The sequence below is a fragment of the Pseudoliparis swirei genome, chromosome 15, assembly GCF_029220125.1.
Source record: "Pseudoliparis swirei isolate HS2019 ecotype Mariana Trench chromosome 15, NWPU_hadal_v1, whole genome shotgun sequence".
Classification (NCBI taxonomy): domain Eukaryota; kingdom Metazoa; phylum Chordata; class Actinopteri; order Perciformes; family Liparidae; genus Pseudoliparis; species Pseudoliparis swirei.
This window is the reverse complement of record NC_079402.1, coordinates 19,069,427-19,083,075: the sequence shown is the minus strand read 5'-3', so window position 1 is coordinate 19,083,075 and position 13,649 is coordinate 19,069,427. Positions and strand designations below refer to the sequence as shown.

General features: G+C 44.3%; 1 protein-coding gene across 1 annotated transcript; it reads left to right on the top strand.

The window, feature by feature from the left end:
• The first annotated feature begins 3 nt into the window (after window positions 1-3).
• On the top strand, window positions 4-9,587 carry c15h2orf42 (chromosome 15 C2orf42 homolog). The gene is made up of 8 exons (XM_056432131.1): window positions 4-1,222; window positions 2,279-3,447; window positions 3,617-3,736; window positions 5,080-5,184; window positions 5,980-6,087; window positions 6,666-6,760; window positions 7,756-7,918; window positions 8,015-9,587. The coding sequence occupies exons 1-8, from the start codon at window positions 1,152-1,154 to the stop codon at window positions 8,242-8,244; spliced, it is 2,061 nt and encodes a 686-aa protein (XP_056288106.1). The 5' UTR covers window positions 4-1,151; the 3' UTR covers window positions 8,245-9,587.
• Window positions 9,588-13,649: the final 4,062 nt, after the last annotated feature.

Below are 13,649 nucleotides of genomic sequence, written 5' to 3'. Positions count from 1 at the left end.
TTAATTTGTCTCACGCGTGAAGTATTTTCAAAGTGCGGACTACATTTAAAAAGAAAAACTCAGATGCCTGGAAAAATAATTACATTCAGTTTTGGATTAATGTCCTCATTATTTTCTCGATTAATTATTGAAAATGAAATGTAAACGGTTCTAGTATTGCTAAATGTTTTGTATTGTCTGGTAAGTCCAAAACCTAAATATGTTCAGTTTTATAGCATATATGACAAGAAGGAAAGCAGAATTTTTTTTTACATTTGAGAAAAGGAACAAACTTTTATATACTCTATAAACAAATTTACTTATTAGTGTGTCTGCAAGTACTATACTTATTTCATAATTTCAGCCTGAACATAGAACAAAGCACATGCACCTCTAAATGTTATTTGCTACGACACTATGTTCATTATGTTAATGTTCCTTTATTTTTTTACTTAAGCAATCAGTAAATACATAAGGAAATATAACTGCATCACTTTGTTATATTTAATTTATCTATTTTATATAATTTTAAACTGAGTATATTGGGGTTTTGGACTCTCGGCTGAACAAATCAAGACCTCTGAAGATTTTCAACAGTATTTAACATTTTTAGGGACAATTGGTAAATCAATTTAACACTTTACCTTACAACAAGTTTACACGTTTCTTGTCATTGTATGACAAAAATAAACGTGGAATCTATTCCCAATTTGCTACATGTTTATATTACGTTTTAAGATTATATATCAATTCTAACATTGTATATTATCTTTTTAACGTCAAGCATTAAATTAAGATTAACACCTATCTGGGTAGATTACGGTATAAATCCATGTTTACAGCTCTGGGAAGCTATGCTTTAGTTCAGTGGTGCTTTATAGTATATGCTATCTACAGTCTAGTTTAGAGTATTGCTTGCTAGAAATGTTGCTAATATATATTTATATTTATCTATAAATAAAGTAGAAGGGTTTTTAAAGGCTAATGTCGACCAGAAAACGCCTGAAAACTGATCTAAACTCGAGCCTCCGACCGCCGATCTACACGAACTCCACTTCCCAGGAGTCAGCGCGCTCGACGAGGCCGCCCCCATTTTTACCACCACGTGATCGCCTCCGACCAATGTGGAGTGTCGTTACAGGCGCAATGCGGTTGTCGGGATGTAAGGAGGAATGGCGACGGTCGAGACGGTTTTGGAGGCCAGAGTCGAGATGAATTTCGACCAAACAGAAGCCGAACACAGGTATTTAAAACATTTATTGCACCGTGAGATCGCGGGTGACCCGGTTCACGGCGAGGTGGAGCTGCGTTGGATCATATACACCACGCCATCTGGAGCGTTGCAAAGCATTTCATCGTGTCAAATTGTTAGCAAAACTTGAGAAAGAAAAGTATTTTTAAATAAAGTTTAACGTTAATATTGCAAGTTTCGTTTTTATATGTATTTAAAAAAGCACTTTGACTTCCAGTTTACTGGCACTGCATGATACATGAATCCCGATGTACATATGTGAGATACTCTGGCTGTTTATCACCTATTACAACCTAATACATTACTACATAAAGGAGTTACTATTTACTATATTACTACCGCTATGTCACAATATGAGTGCATACATATATATATTTATATATATTTAAAATATATATATATTTACATATTACAAAATAAATACATATATATATATATACAATATGTGGAAAAAATCACATAAACATCAATACATTTATGTCCATATGTATTATATATATATCTTAAATTCATATGGACATAAATGTATTGATTTTTATGTGATTGCTTTTCTTTAAGCAATACTGTTTGTCACACAAGTTTGGATTCACCTGCTCCTTCAATAATGGCTATTTTAAAAACGGTATAATTCAGTTACCAAATGTGTTATTTACCGTTGAAAATACTTTATGGAATAATTTAATGATTTCCACAGCGTTGCGTGACAGGAGAGAACATTTTGTTCTCCAGTCCTGAACCACCATCGAGCAACTGGGCTCTCAAATACCGAGTTAGTTTTCCTTTGGGCCGTCTGCTCCGATTGGTTAAGAGGGAAGAGGAGCCTGCTCCTCATTTAAATCTGCCCACATTTTGACACAGAGCTTCCCAGTGTCTTTTCCCAAGGATGGGTGATTGCTTCTATTCTTATTCAACTGTTGTTGTCAACACGTTTGCATTGTCAGTCTGGTTTAAAATGTGGCCTCTAAACTTCCCCATTTAAACATAGAGATCTCCTCTCAGCCATCAGATCTCCACAGAAATATTTATATTCTTTCCTCCTCCGTCCAGGTTTGAAACCCTTTGTGAGCGACTGAGTCCCAAAATGGAATCTGAAGTGACGGTGACCTCCTCGTCCCCGGGCTCGGTCTCGTCCCCCACCCCCCAGACCGCCACGGCTCAGGCCAGCCTGGCGGCGAAGCAGAGAGACGGCAGCAAGGCCGCGTCCACGACTCCCTCCTTCCTCTCCAACCTGGGGAGGGCCACCCTGCGGGGGATTCGCAAGTGTCCTCAGTGTGGCGTCTACAACGGCACCCGGGGGCTCAGCTGCAAGAACAAGGTGTGCGGGATTTCCCTCAGAAACGCGTCCTCGGCGGCGGGCAGGAGCGGCAAGAAGTGCGCGGTGGACGTGGTGAGAGTGATAATAGACAGTGAAGAAGGAGTGGGGAAGGAGCACGAGAGTGGAGGAGGAGGAGGCGGAGTCCTGGGTGGCGGTGGCGGGTCAAGTGCAGGAGTGCAAGTGTTTTCAGTGTGTCACCGAGGAAGAGGAGCGGCGCAGTCGGGCTTCGTCGAACTCGTCCCCACGGACACGGCCATAGCGACGGGCGACGGCGCCGCCCTGCTGACCCGCATCAACCTGGGCCGCTGCTTTTTGCCGTCGTGCCGGCAGGGTCAAAGGTCAAATCCGGGCGAGGCGGAACCGGGGGCCAAGCAGTCGCCGGACGGCAGCCTCTGCGTCCACATCAAGCGGGCGATCGAGTGCCGGAGCCGCTCCACGCCGCTCACCGTGAAGAGCTCCGTCCTGGAGGGGCTGCGGGCCTCCGTGCAAGCCAGGAAGGAGCTGTGGTGGCTGGCCACGGAGACCCCGGGCCCCCTGGTGCAGCGCGTGGCGAAGGACACGCTGGTGGTGAAGTGCCACGTGGACTCCCAGCATCCCCTGGGGCTGCTGCACCTCACCGTGGGCGGGCCGCCGGAGGGCTTAAAGAGCGAGAGGAAGGTCAGAGAGCAGCAGGCGCAGCGGCGCGCCGCGTTCCACTGCGCCTGCCGGGGCGGCGGCGTGGGCAGGAAGAGCAAACCGGGCGTCGACGCGGCGGGCGGGTCCGCCGGCTCGCGTCCTCCGTCTCCCGGCCCGGCGGCGCCACCGCAGCCCTGCCTCCACTTCTACGCCTGCGTGTGCGCCTTCGCGAGCGACGAGAGACTGGCGTCGGAGTTCGCCGCCTTCATCGAGGACACGGCGAGCGGTAAAGTAAAGCGAGCCGAGGCGTTTCGGTCTGAACAGAGCAGGAAGTGTAAAACATCTAGATAAACAACAACAGAAGAGACGTAATGGAACGATTAAACCGCGGTTGAATGAGCCGTTTGGGGTCATGTGACCTGCTGCTCATGGTGCCCCTTCTGTGTCCTCTTCAGGGGATCGACACGACGCGACCGGCCGATTGGTCGGTCCCGGGGAGGAGCCTCTGCCTCAGGCCGAGCCGCTCGGCTCTCATCTCAAGACAAAGAAGCTTCGCCTGGAGGAATCTCTCTCTGGTAGTTTCATACGTCCTGAACATGTCGGCCACAGAGCAGAGTGGGGCCTGAATATCACACGCTCTTCATCTCTCCCCTCTCCTCTCATCTCCTCTTCCTCTCCCTTCTCCCCTCTCTCTTCTCATCTCCTCTTTCTCTCCCTTCTCCCCTCTCTCCTCTCATCTCCTCTTTCTTCTCTCCTTTTTCCTCTCTACTCTCATCTCCTCTCCCCTCTTGGCTCTCTCGGCTCTCTCCTCTCCTCTCACCTCACCTCTCCCATCCTCTCTCTTATCTCCTCTCTCCACTCCCCTCTTCATTATCTTCCTCTCCCCTCTCCCTTCTCCCCTCTCTTTCCTCTTTCCTTCTCCCCTCTCACCTTACCTCTCACCTCTCCCATCCTCTCTTCTCTCTCCTGTCTTCTCTCCTCTCTCCACTCCCCTTTTCATTCTCTCCTCCCCTCTCCCTTCTCCTCTCTTTCCTCTTTCCTTCTCTCCTCTCCCCTCTCTCCTCTCCCCTCTCTCCTCTCACCTCACCTCTTCTCCCCTCTCACCTCTCCTCTCCCATCCTCTCTTCTCTCCTCTCTCCTCTCCTCTCACCTCACCTCTCCCATCCTCTCTTCTCTCTCCTCTCTCCACTCCCCTTTTCATTCTCTCCTCCCTTCTCCTCCTCTCTTTCCTCTTTCCTTCTCCTCTCACCTCTCCCATCCTCTCTCCTCTCTTCTTCTCCTCTCTCCACTCCCCTCTCTCTCCTCTAACCTCTCTCTCCTCCCTCCTCTCTTTCTTCGTCTGTCTCTATCTTTATCATCCCCCCTGTCTAATCCTGCAGCACTAATCCTGCTCCACTCTTCAAAGGAACAGCGTCGCACTGCAGTCGGCATAGTTTAACATTTCATTTGAAAACATTTGCCGAACATTTGCCTTTTAAAAAATGTTTTTATTAAACTTGACATCCTTCAAAGAGTAAATATCTGGTTGTTTGGCTGCCACCTCGAAACCTAAAGAGGATCATCACAGTCAACATCATCTTTATTGTCAATTTTCCATTTGTTGAACATACAAAAGATCCAAAGTATATGTGTCTCCTGTCCGACATAAAGTGATAAAATAATAAAGTGCAAACAGTTAACAACAACAACAACAATGAACATTTAGACAACATATAATTTATAGATTAAGAACTATAAGAAAACACTTTGCGTCTGTATTGTAGCAGCAGTCAGGCATGGAGTTTATTTAGCAGCATTTGACATATGAGTGTAAAAAAGTGGGAGAGAGGTCAGCTTCCTGACTGCCTGCTGTATGAAGGAGTGTGTGTTGTGTTGCTGATAATGTGTGTGTGTGTGTGTGTGTGTGTGTGTGTCTCAGGGAGCACGCAGGTCGTGGATGAGCGCACGGTGACGATGGGCTTCCAGCAGTGGCTGGCCGGCGTCACGGAGAGGATCCACCAGGCGATGCACTACCAGTTCGATGGTAAACATGACGCTGCACTGTAAATACAAGCCTTTTAGTGGTTAGCTTAGCTTAGCATAAAGACTGGAAACGGGGGGAAACAGCTAGCCTGACTCTGTACAATGGGAACACAATCCACCCAGATGTAAGAGGCCGGGTGAGCTAAGCTAAGCTAACTGTGTCCCAGGATCGAAACACCGGCAACACCTGTACAAATACAGTTTTAATAAACTAAATATGTAAGACCTTATATTTAATTTATATAAACCTTTCTTTAACCAGTTGAGTCTAGTTGAGATTAAAAATCTCTTTTTCAAGGGAGACCTGCCAAGACAGCAACATAAGAAACACAGAACAGGAAAAGTTAAAATAAACTAAAATTCAGGAGAAATTGACATAACAGAGTTCATTTAACCCTCATGTTACCTTTATATTTACTGACATATTTTACCCTCGGGGTCAATTTGACCCCAGCAATTAAAACCTCCAGAAGATTATTAGAATTAATATTGTTTCCCAAGTTTAAGTGTGAGGTACTTTATGTTTGTTTGTTGACGACCTAAATAGCCCTTTAAATATATAAAAAAGTTGATATTTCTTATGTTTGACAGTGAAAAACAGCCTGGGGTCAAATTGACCCCAAAGAACACCGACGTTAAACATTGAATGGGGTCAAATTGACCCGAAAGGTAACAGGAGGGTTAAGAAACGTTTTCATTTTTGGGAACCTGCCTATTCACCTGTGACGGTCATATGAAACGAAGGCCGCTCTGCACACGGCTCCAAGGTGTTTGGTGTGGGGTGTGTCTCCTTCAGGGAAACCTCCGCCGCTGGTGTTCCACATACCGCAGGAGTTCTTCATCGCTCTGCAGCAGCGTCTGTCGCTGGGCTCCAAGAAGAGGAGGCTGCCCAACCTCACAACAGGTGCAACGGCGTCGTAATAATACACTGAATTATATTGATTCTGTAATTAGACGTCATTCATTTGGTCCTTCTTATCACACTACCTGGGAATCTGGAGATATGAGTGTTTAACGTGCATTGTACCCAGATATCTGTGATGGAAAGTAACTAAGTACATTTACTCAGGTACTTTGAGATACTTGTACTTTACTTGAGTATTTCCATTTCATACTTATAGTCCACTCCATTTTGGAGGCAATTATTATGCTTTTTTAAACCGCTCGGTTTAGTGATACTAAATACAAATCAATAATGCATTATGATGTGTTATTTATTGGTTAAGCTACACAGCAACATAAAGTAATTAAAATTACTCAAATTAAAGTGCTAAACACATTATTGAATCACTAATTAATATAATAATGTGCTATGAAATGGACCGGAACTTTTTTAAAGGTATATTTTAATCATAAAGTAACATTTTAATGATTTAGAATGAGGTTTTTACTCGTCATGGACTTGTACATTATTATATATAAATGGTCTAAATGTGTGGACAAATAAAGGACTCTCTCTCTTTTCTCTCGCGTGGTCGTCAGCGTTGTTGAAGAATGACGGACTCACTCTCGGCTCCAAGTACACCTGGCACGTCACCAATCTCCTGCAAGTCAAGCGCATCTTCGACACCTCGGAGGTAGAGAATCTTTGACAGTTTACGGGTTTATTTCCTCGGTGAATGATCTCCAAACATTGTTCTCCATAAAGTTTGGGGTCACCCAGACAATTTTGTGTTTTCCATGAAAACTAACACTTTTATTACCTTCGCATTGAAAATGCGGAAGGTTATGTTTTGATCGCCGCGTATTTATTTGTATGCGTGTTATTCGCCTAACTCAAAAAGTATTAAACCGAATCGCATGAAATTTGGTGGGATGATTGGTTATTATCCGGGGACCATTTGATTAGATTTTGGGATCAAAGGTCAAGGTCATGAAAGAGGTCAAAATCTTCTTGAATCGCATGAAATTTGGTAGGATGTTTGGTTATTATCCGGGGACCATTTGATTAGATTTTGGGATCAATCGGGTCAAAGGTCAAGGTCATGGAAAGGTCAAAATCTTCTTTTTACCATAGCACGGTCAATTTTTATCCAATTGGCATGCAACTAATGCCAACATTTTCATAATTAAATGCCTTTGTGATATGCGAAGGTATGCGCTCTATCGAGTGCCCATTCTAGTTTATGAAATGAATTGCAAAATTAAGATAAAATATAGTCATTGACAAGGTTAGAAATAATGATTTTTTAAATTTTAAATATGAATTTTATTCTTCAAACTTTGTAGCTCAAAGGAAGGCCAGTTTTACAGCTTCTCTCACCAGCATAACTGTTTTCAGCTGCGCTCACATAAAAAGGGTTTTCAAGGGTTTTCTACCCCTCCGTTAGTCTTCTAAGGCGATAACACAATGTACCATCAGAACACTGGAGATGGGCCTCTACACACCTGTGTAGAGATTCATGAACAACCAGAGAATAGACATTTACCACATTAACAATGTAGAGAGGGTATTTATGATTAATTTATTGTTATCTTCACTGAAAAATAAAGTGTTTTTCTGAAAAAAATAAGGACATTTCAAATGATTCTACATTCAAACTTCCCCTCCACCTCACCGTCTCTCCATCAGTTGCCTCTCGAGCTCTCGCAGAGTTTTGTGAGGAACGCCGACGGCTCTTACTCGAGCTTCCGCTGCCCCGAGCCGCCGCCCGAGCCAGAACTACCGGAGGGGTACCGGCCGGACCGGCCGCAGGCCATCCGGCCGATGGAGCTGCGCACCTTCCTCAAAGTCGGTGAGTGACCGCCCCCCCCCCTCTCACACGTCCAGAAGTATCGCCAAGAAGTCGTCCAGTTGCATCTGTACACCGCCGCCGTGTTCTCTGCATCAGGACCGGCGGACCAGAAGGAGGCCGGCCCGTTTGTGATCGAGTGGATCCCGGACGCTCTGCCCCGCTGCCGCCTGGGAGAGCTGCGCATCGGCTTCGAGTTCGGCCACCAGCAGAGCGGTCAGCCGGAGGACGGCGAGAAGGCGAGCGCGGCGGAGAAGGGAGGCCGCGGCAGGCCGGACTCCGCCCACACGAAACACGCCGTGGAGATCATTCAGCTGGTGATCCAGTGACGGTAACCATGGGAACACGAATGAGACGACGGATATGGATTCATACGCCTCGGTGTGGGACTTACCCCATTTATCGTTGTTGTATTATGCAAGGTATGGATAATCAATTGCCACGTGAATTAACCGGTTTAATATTAATCAGTATTATAATGCCTTTTAAAATATCCATAACATCAAACTCAAAAATTTTAAATGATTAGTTTCTTTATTTTTACATTTATTTCAACACTTTTTACCTGAGATTATACAACCAGTTAAAACATAAATAAGATTTAAAAGCAAAAATCTTTGTCTTGTTTATCAGTAGAAACAACAAGCATTTAAAATGCTTCATAACTCATTTATAAATGTGAAGCTGCTTGTATTTCAGGCTCAACCGTATTACAATTACGAGTGCAAACACACTTATAATCGGACAAAACAGCCCAAACAAAAGGTGTGTGTTATTATATACAACACACGGAGGATTATGGGTGAAGAGCCATACTGATACAGGAAGTGGGCGGTGTGCAGTGTGTGGCTATGCAAGGTAAACGTCATGCAGGATGTATAGATGCACACATGTTGAAGCACAGTTTGGGTGCATATTAAACTCACAATATATCATTTTTAGTTAAATGTTAGGTCATAGTGCAACAGGTTATTGACACCTTGTGACTAAATGTACCTGCGTTTGTTCTGCAGCCGTGACTGATTTGCGTGACGTCATTTCAATCCTCCAAACAAAAGGTATACCATCACAAAATATGATGTGTAAACGTGATGTGTATTATCGTACGGGTTAATGTTGGAGGTACCTCTTTGTGGAACGATGTCGTTCTCCATCAGCTCCCCGACTTCCGTGAGTGGATGGATGCTCAGACCTCCACCAGCAGGTGGAGACACACGCCTCCCTCACCACGAGGAGAGAAGGTGGAATACTGTCACAAGTTACACCGATTTACAAGATGACATTAAATAGGAGACGGGAGAATAAATATTCTGAAAGCAATACAGAAGGCTTGAGAGCCTTTGCTGCATATGTGCCGTATTATTTTTTTACATTTTTAACTGTCACCTGGTGCCTAAATTTCGTGTTTTCCTTTTCACAAATAAAGATTATTCAAAGCAGAAATGAAATCTCGAAATTTCAAGATGTTTCCCCACAAATGGCACATTGTGTGAGATGTTGTTCCGAGTTCCACCAGCAGGTGGAGACATCCGCCTTCTCTCGTCTCCACATTGACTCGTAGAGAAGGTGGACTAGTGACAGGATTATTCAACCTGCCTCACTCTGAGAAACCCAGTGTAACCGACACCTCGTTGTTCCCCGTTTCTGTGTTAGAAAAAAATAAATAAAATTAAACAAATATAGAAGGAAATTCATTTTTCAACAGCATTTAGTAATTTGCCTGGATCTGGCTCTGCTCCCTTCTGGGCATCACAAGGCAGGAATGACACGCTTGCCGTGAGACGTATCACTGGAAACATCGCGCACGCTTCCAAATATATGTCCAAATGTTCGTGAATTAATTCAAGATTACAAGTTAATACCATGAGAACGACCACGCCGAATGATATGCACTCCTCTCAGGAATAGCAGCCGGCACACACACACACACACACACACACACACACTGTGCCTCTACATCAGGGGTGTAGGCGTACGAGAACACTGCCAGCCCCCCGGCCTCCGTCCTCCCTCACAGGCCCCCAGGACATCAGCGATGAGTACAGGGGGGGGGGGGGGGGACATCTCTGAGCCACGCATTTAGCTGTTTATGTAGTCCGTCAGTCACAGAGACGAAGGAATGGCGAGCACATTGTGACAGGGAGGCGTCCTCCGTCTCCTGGAGGATGTGTTACAGACGGAGACAGGGAGGGGGGAGGGGGGGGGGATGCTGTGCATGATGCAGACACGTTTAATGTTATGTTATTAAAAAGAAAAAGACAAATGGCCTCGCACGATCAGAAAGTAGCTCGGTTACAATACTCTGAGCAACATATTTGGTGACGTAGGGGAGCTAACCGCTAGCGCTCGTCTTGAGTTTCTCCTCCAGTTCCTCTCCACTGTTCCCTCTCATTATAACAATAATAACTAGAACGGGCACTCGGTAGAGCGCAGACCTTCGCATATCACAAGATTGGGCATTTAATTATAAACATGTTGGCATTAGTTGCATGCCAATTGGAGAGAAATTGACCGCGCTATGATAAAAAGAAGAGTTTGACCTTTCCATGACCTTGACATTGACCTTTGACCCGATCGAGCCCAAAATCGAATCAAATGGTCCCCGGATAATAACCAATCGTCCCACCAAATGTCATGCGATTCGGTTTAATACTTTTTGAGTTATGCGAGTAACACGCATACAAATAAATAAATAAATACACGGCGATCAAAACATAACCTTCCGCATTTTCAATGCGAAGGTAATAATGTTTACTATATTCGCCGTCTTAGTTGAGCGTGTTTATATATATTTGTACATTTCCACTGTTGACCATATCTGCACTGCATTTTTGATTTATGGTTTTCTGCTTCTTTGCACTCTGGTCAGATGTAAAACTACATTTCGTTGAATCTGAATCTGAATTTGTGAAATAATACTCATCAAAAAGTACAGATACACCTGGTAGTAATAACATATTTAGTCTTGCAGGTAAAATATTAAACAGATTGATAATTAGTCCTGATGATGGCACTAGAAATGACCATTTGTGGATAGTTGACCAAAAGCAAACCTCATGGTGGCGCTGCAGGAAGAGACAGGAAGTCGTCGTCGTCTGGGGACCCTGAACGTCTCACGGCAATCCATTTGAACATCTGCTGAGAGGTCACGGACTCGTAGGCGGACACTTCCACAACAAGTTTGTTAAAAAGAGAAAATAATGTGTTCTTAAGCACTTTTTTTTATTTTTACCACCACATTTCAAGCAGAATACGACGACGACCGTCAGTCTGTCTGATGGAATGATGGAGTGAGCGGAACAGCCAAAGTAAAGTTGACCCGAAGTCCACGTCTGTCGACACCGAGCTGACCGCTCTCTTCTCTCTCTTCCTCTTCTCTCTCTTCTCTCTCTTCCTCTTCTCTCTCTTCTCTCTCTTCCTCTTCTCTCTCTTCTCTCTCTTCTCTCTCTTCTCTTCTCTCTTCTCTCTTCTCTCTCTTCTCTCTTCTCTCTCTTCTCTCATCTCTTCTCTCTCTTCTCTCTTCTCTCTCTCCTCTCTCTCTTCTCTCTCTCTCTTCTCTTCCTCTTCTCTCTCTTCTCTCTCTTCCTCTTCTCTCTCTTCTCTATTCCTCTCTCTTCTCTCTCTCTCTCTCTTCTCTTCTCTCTCTCTTCTCTTCTCTCTCATTCTCCCTTCTCTCTTCTCTCTCTCTTCTTCCTCTCTCTCTCTCTTTCTCTTCTCTTCTCTCTCTTCTCTTCTCTTCTATCTCTTCCTCTTCTCTCTCTTCTCTCTCTTCCTCTTCTCTCTTCCTCTTCTCTCTCTTCTATCTCTTCCTCTTCTCTCTCTTCCTCTTCTCTCTTCTCTTTCTTCCTCTTCTCTCTCTTCCTCTTCTCTCTTCTCTCTCTTCCTCTTCTTCTCTCTCTTCTCTATTCCTCTTCTCTCTCTTCTATCTCTTCCTCTTCTCTCTCTTCCTCTTCTCTCTCTTCCTCTTCTCTTCCTCTTCTCTCTCTTCCTCTTCTCTTCCTCTTCTCTCTCTTCTCTCTCTTCCTCTTCTCTCTCTTCTCTCCACGTTATCCGTAATCCAAAATGTTTCCGAGCTCTTCTGAATTGGGTGAGATCGAACTCACTCGGCCTCTTTTCCTGTTTCTTTTTCTCATGGCATATTTTGGCGTTGAGAGCAGGAGCTTCATCCTTTTAAAACAACCCACCACAGATGTTTCATTTTAGTGATGAGACCCCCCCCCCACACACACACACACACCCCTCAGGGTCGCCTCTCATTAATCAGAACTACCCTGTAAATTGCCTTTGTTGTGCACATTATTGTTATCATGGACTGTTAAATTCGGAAAATGAGTAACTTTGAAAGATGTTTGGACGCGCCGCGCAGCGAGCTGTAACCTCACCGTGAACTTTATGGCATTTTATTAGCTCATTTATTTCGAATTTTGAAGGCCCCCGACGTATAAGCTCTGAAAACACGTTGAACAACACCGGCTCGGCACCAGCAGGCGGACGGCCAAAGTTATCGAATAGCCGTTAGGACATTTAGCAGCAAGAGATCCAGATGTTTCCCCCGGGAGGAAAACGGAGCGCCAAATAGTCGGTAATTGCAAGTTTAATATTGGACTGAGAGATTTTAAACAGGCGTGCTTTCGGCAGAATGTTAATGCCAGCATGCTATGAAGCTGACAGTAAGTGTTGACATATCTGAGGCCCGTAACGTTTCCCATGTCCGCCGTCTCGGTTCAGCGTGCGAGTTATTGCTCAACCCAAAGTACAGCTGAGGCTGATCGGAAGGTCATCAGTCGTGCAGACGTTTGGTCGTAAGCCGACGGCCGGACGGGAGATTAAAAGCCCGTCATTAGTATTCAATTATCGGGGGATTATGAACGTCTGAACCAAATCTTATGTCCATCCATCAAAGAGTCGAGATGTTTCAGTCTGGACCGACGTGGCGGATCCAACAGCTTTTCCTTCTCTGGAGCCGCCGGCGGGAAAACATTCAGGCGTATTGATTCTGTATTAAAGCTCAAAGCAATAAAGCGCAAACATATTGTCGTGTGATTATTAACTCGTGTCGTTGTCTCTCTTTAAACAACATCTGCGTTACGGATGAAATGTATTGTCATTCAACACAAAGCTGTTTTTGTTCATCCATTAATTGTCTGTTCACATGCCAACCACACCTTTTTTTTGGGAGGGTTTTATAAATGTAATATCTTTTACTGGATTTTGTGTTAATTTTGTTATTTAAGTTGCTGCTAAACCGCCTCCTTAATTCATGTGCGATTGGGAGAGTATAGCTTTAAATATATTTTAAAATGTCGTTTTTGAAAGGATTTTGTTCGATAAAAACACGTTGGAAATTATTACATCTGTTTTCAGAACTTTTTTGACTTTTAGGCACAATTACAGAGACTGACTTGTGTGTTTTGGACTTCCACACAATATTTATTTCATTTGTTAATAATAACCATTTGAATATTTGTTTTTCCTCTTCACTGGGTGGTCTCATTATGTAATTTAAGTACCATTTCAGAACATTTATACAAACCCGAGAAGGTACAAATCCTTTTTTTAACTTTCACTTATAGTTTGTGTCATAATAATAATCACAAGGTCAGAGAGGTTGCTCCAGTCTGCACGCATTAAGTCGATCTCGTGCTTCAGCAGAAACTAAAACATTAAAAAAAGGGGGGAAAACCCTCCAGGAAACGGAGGTCAGCGTCTTCTGAGCCAAACGAGCGAGGCCGAG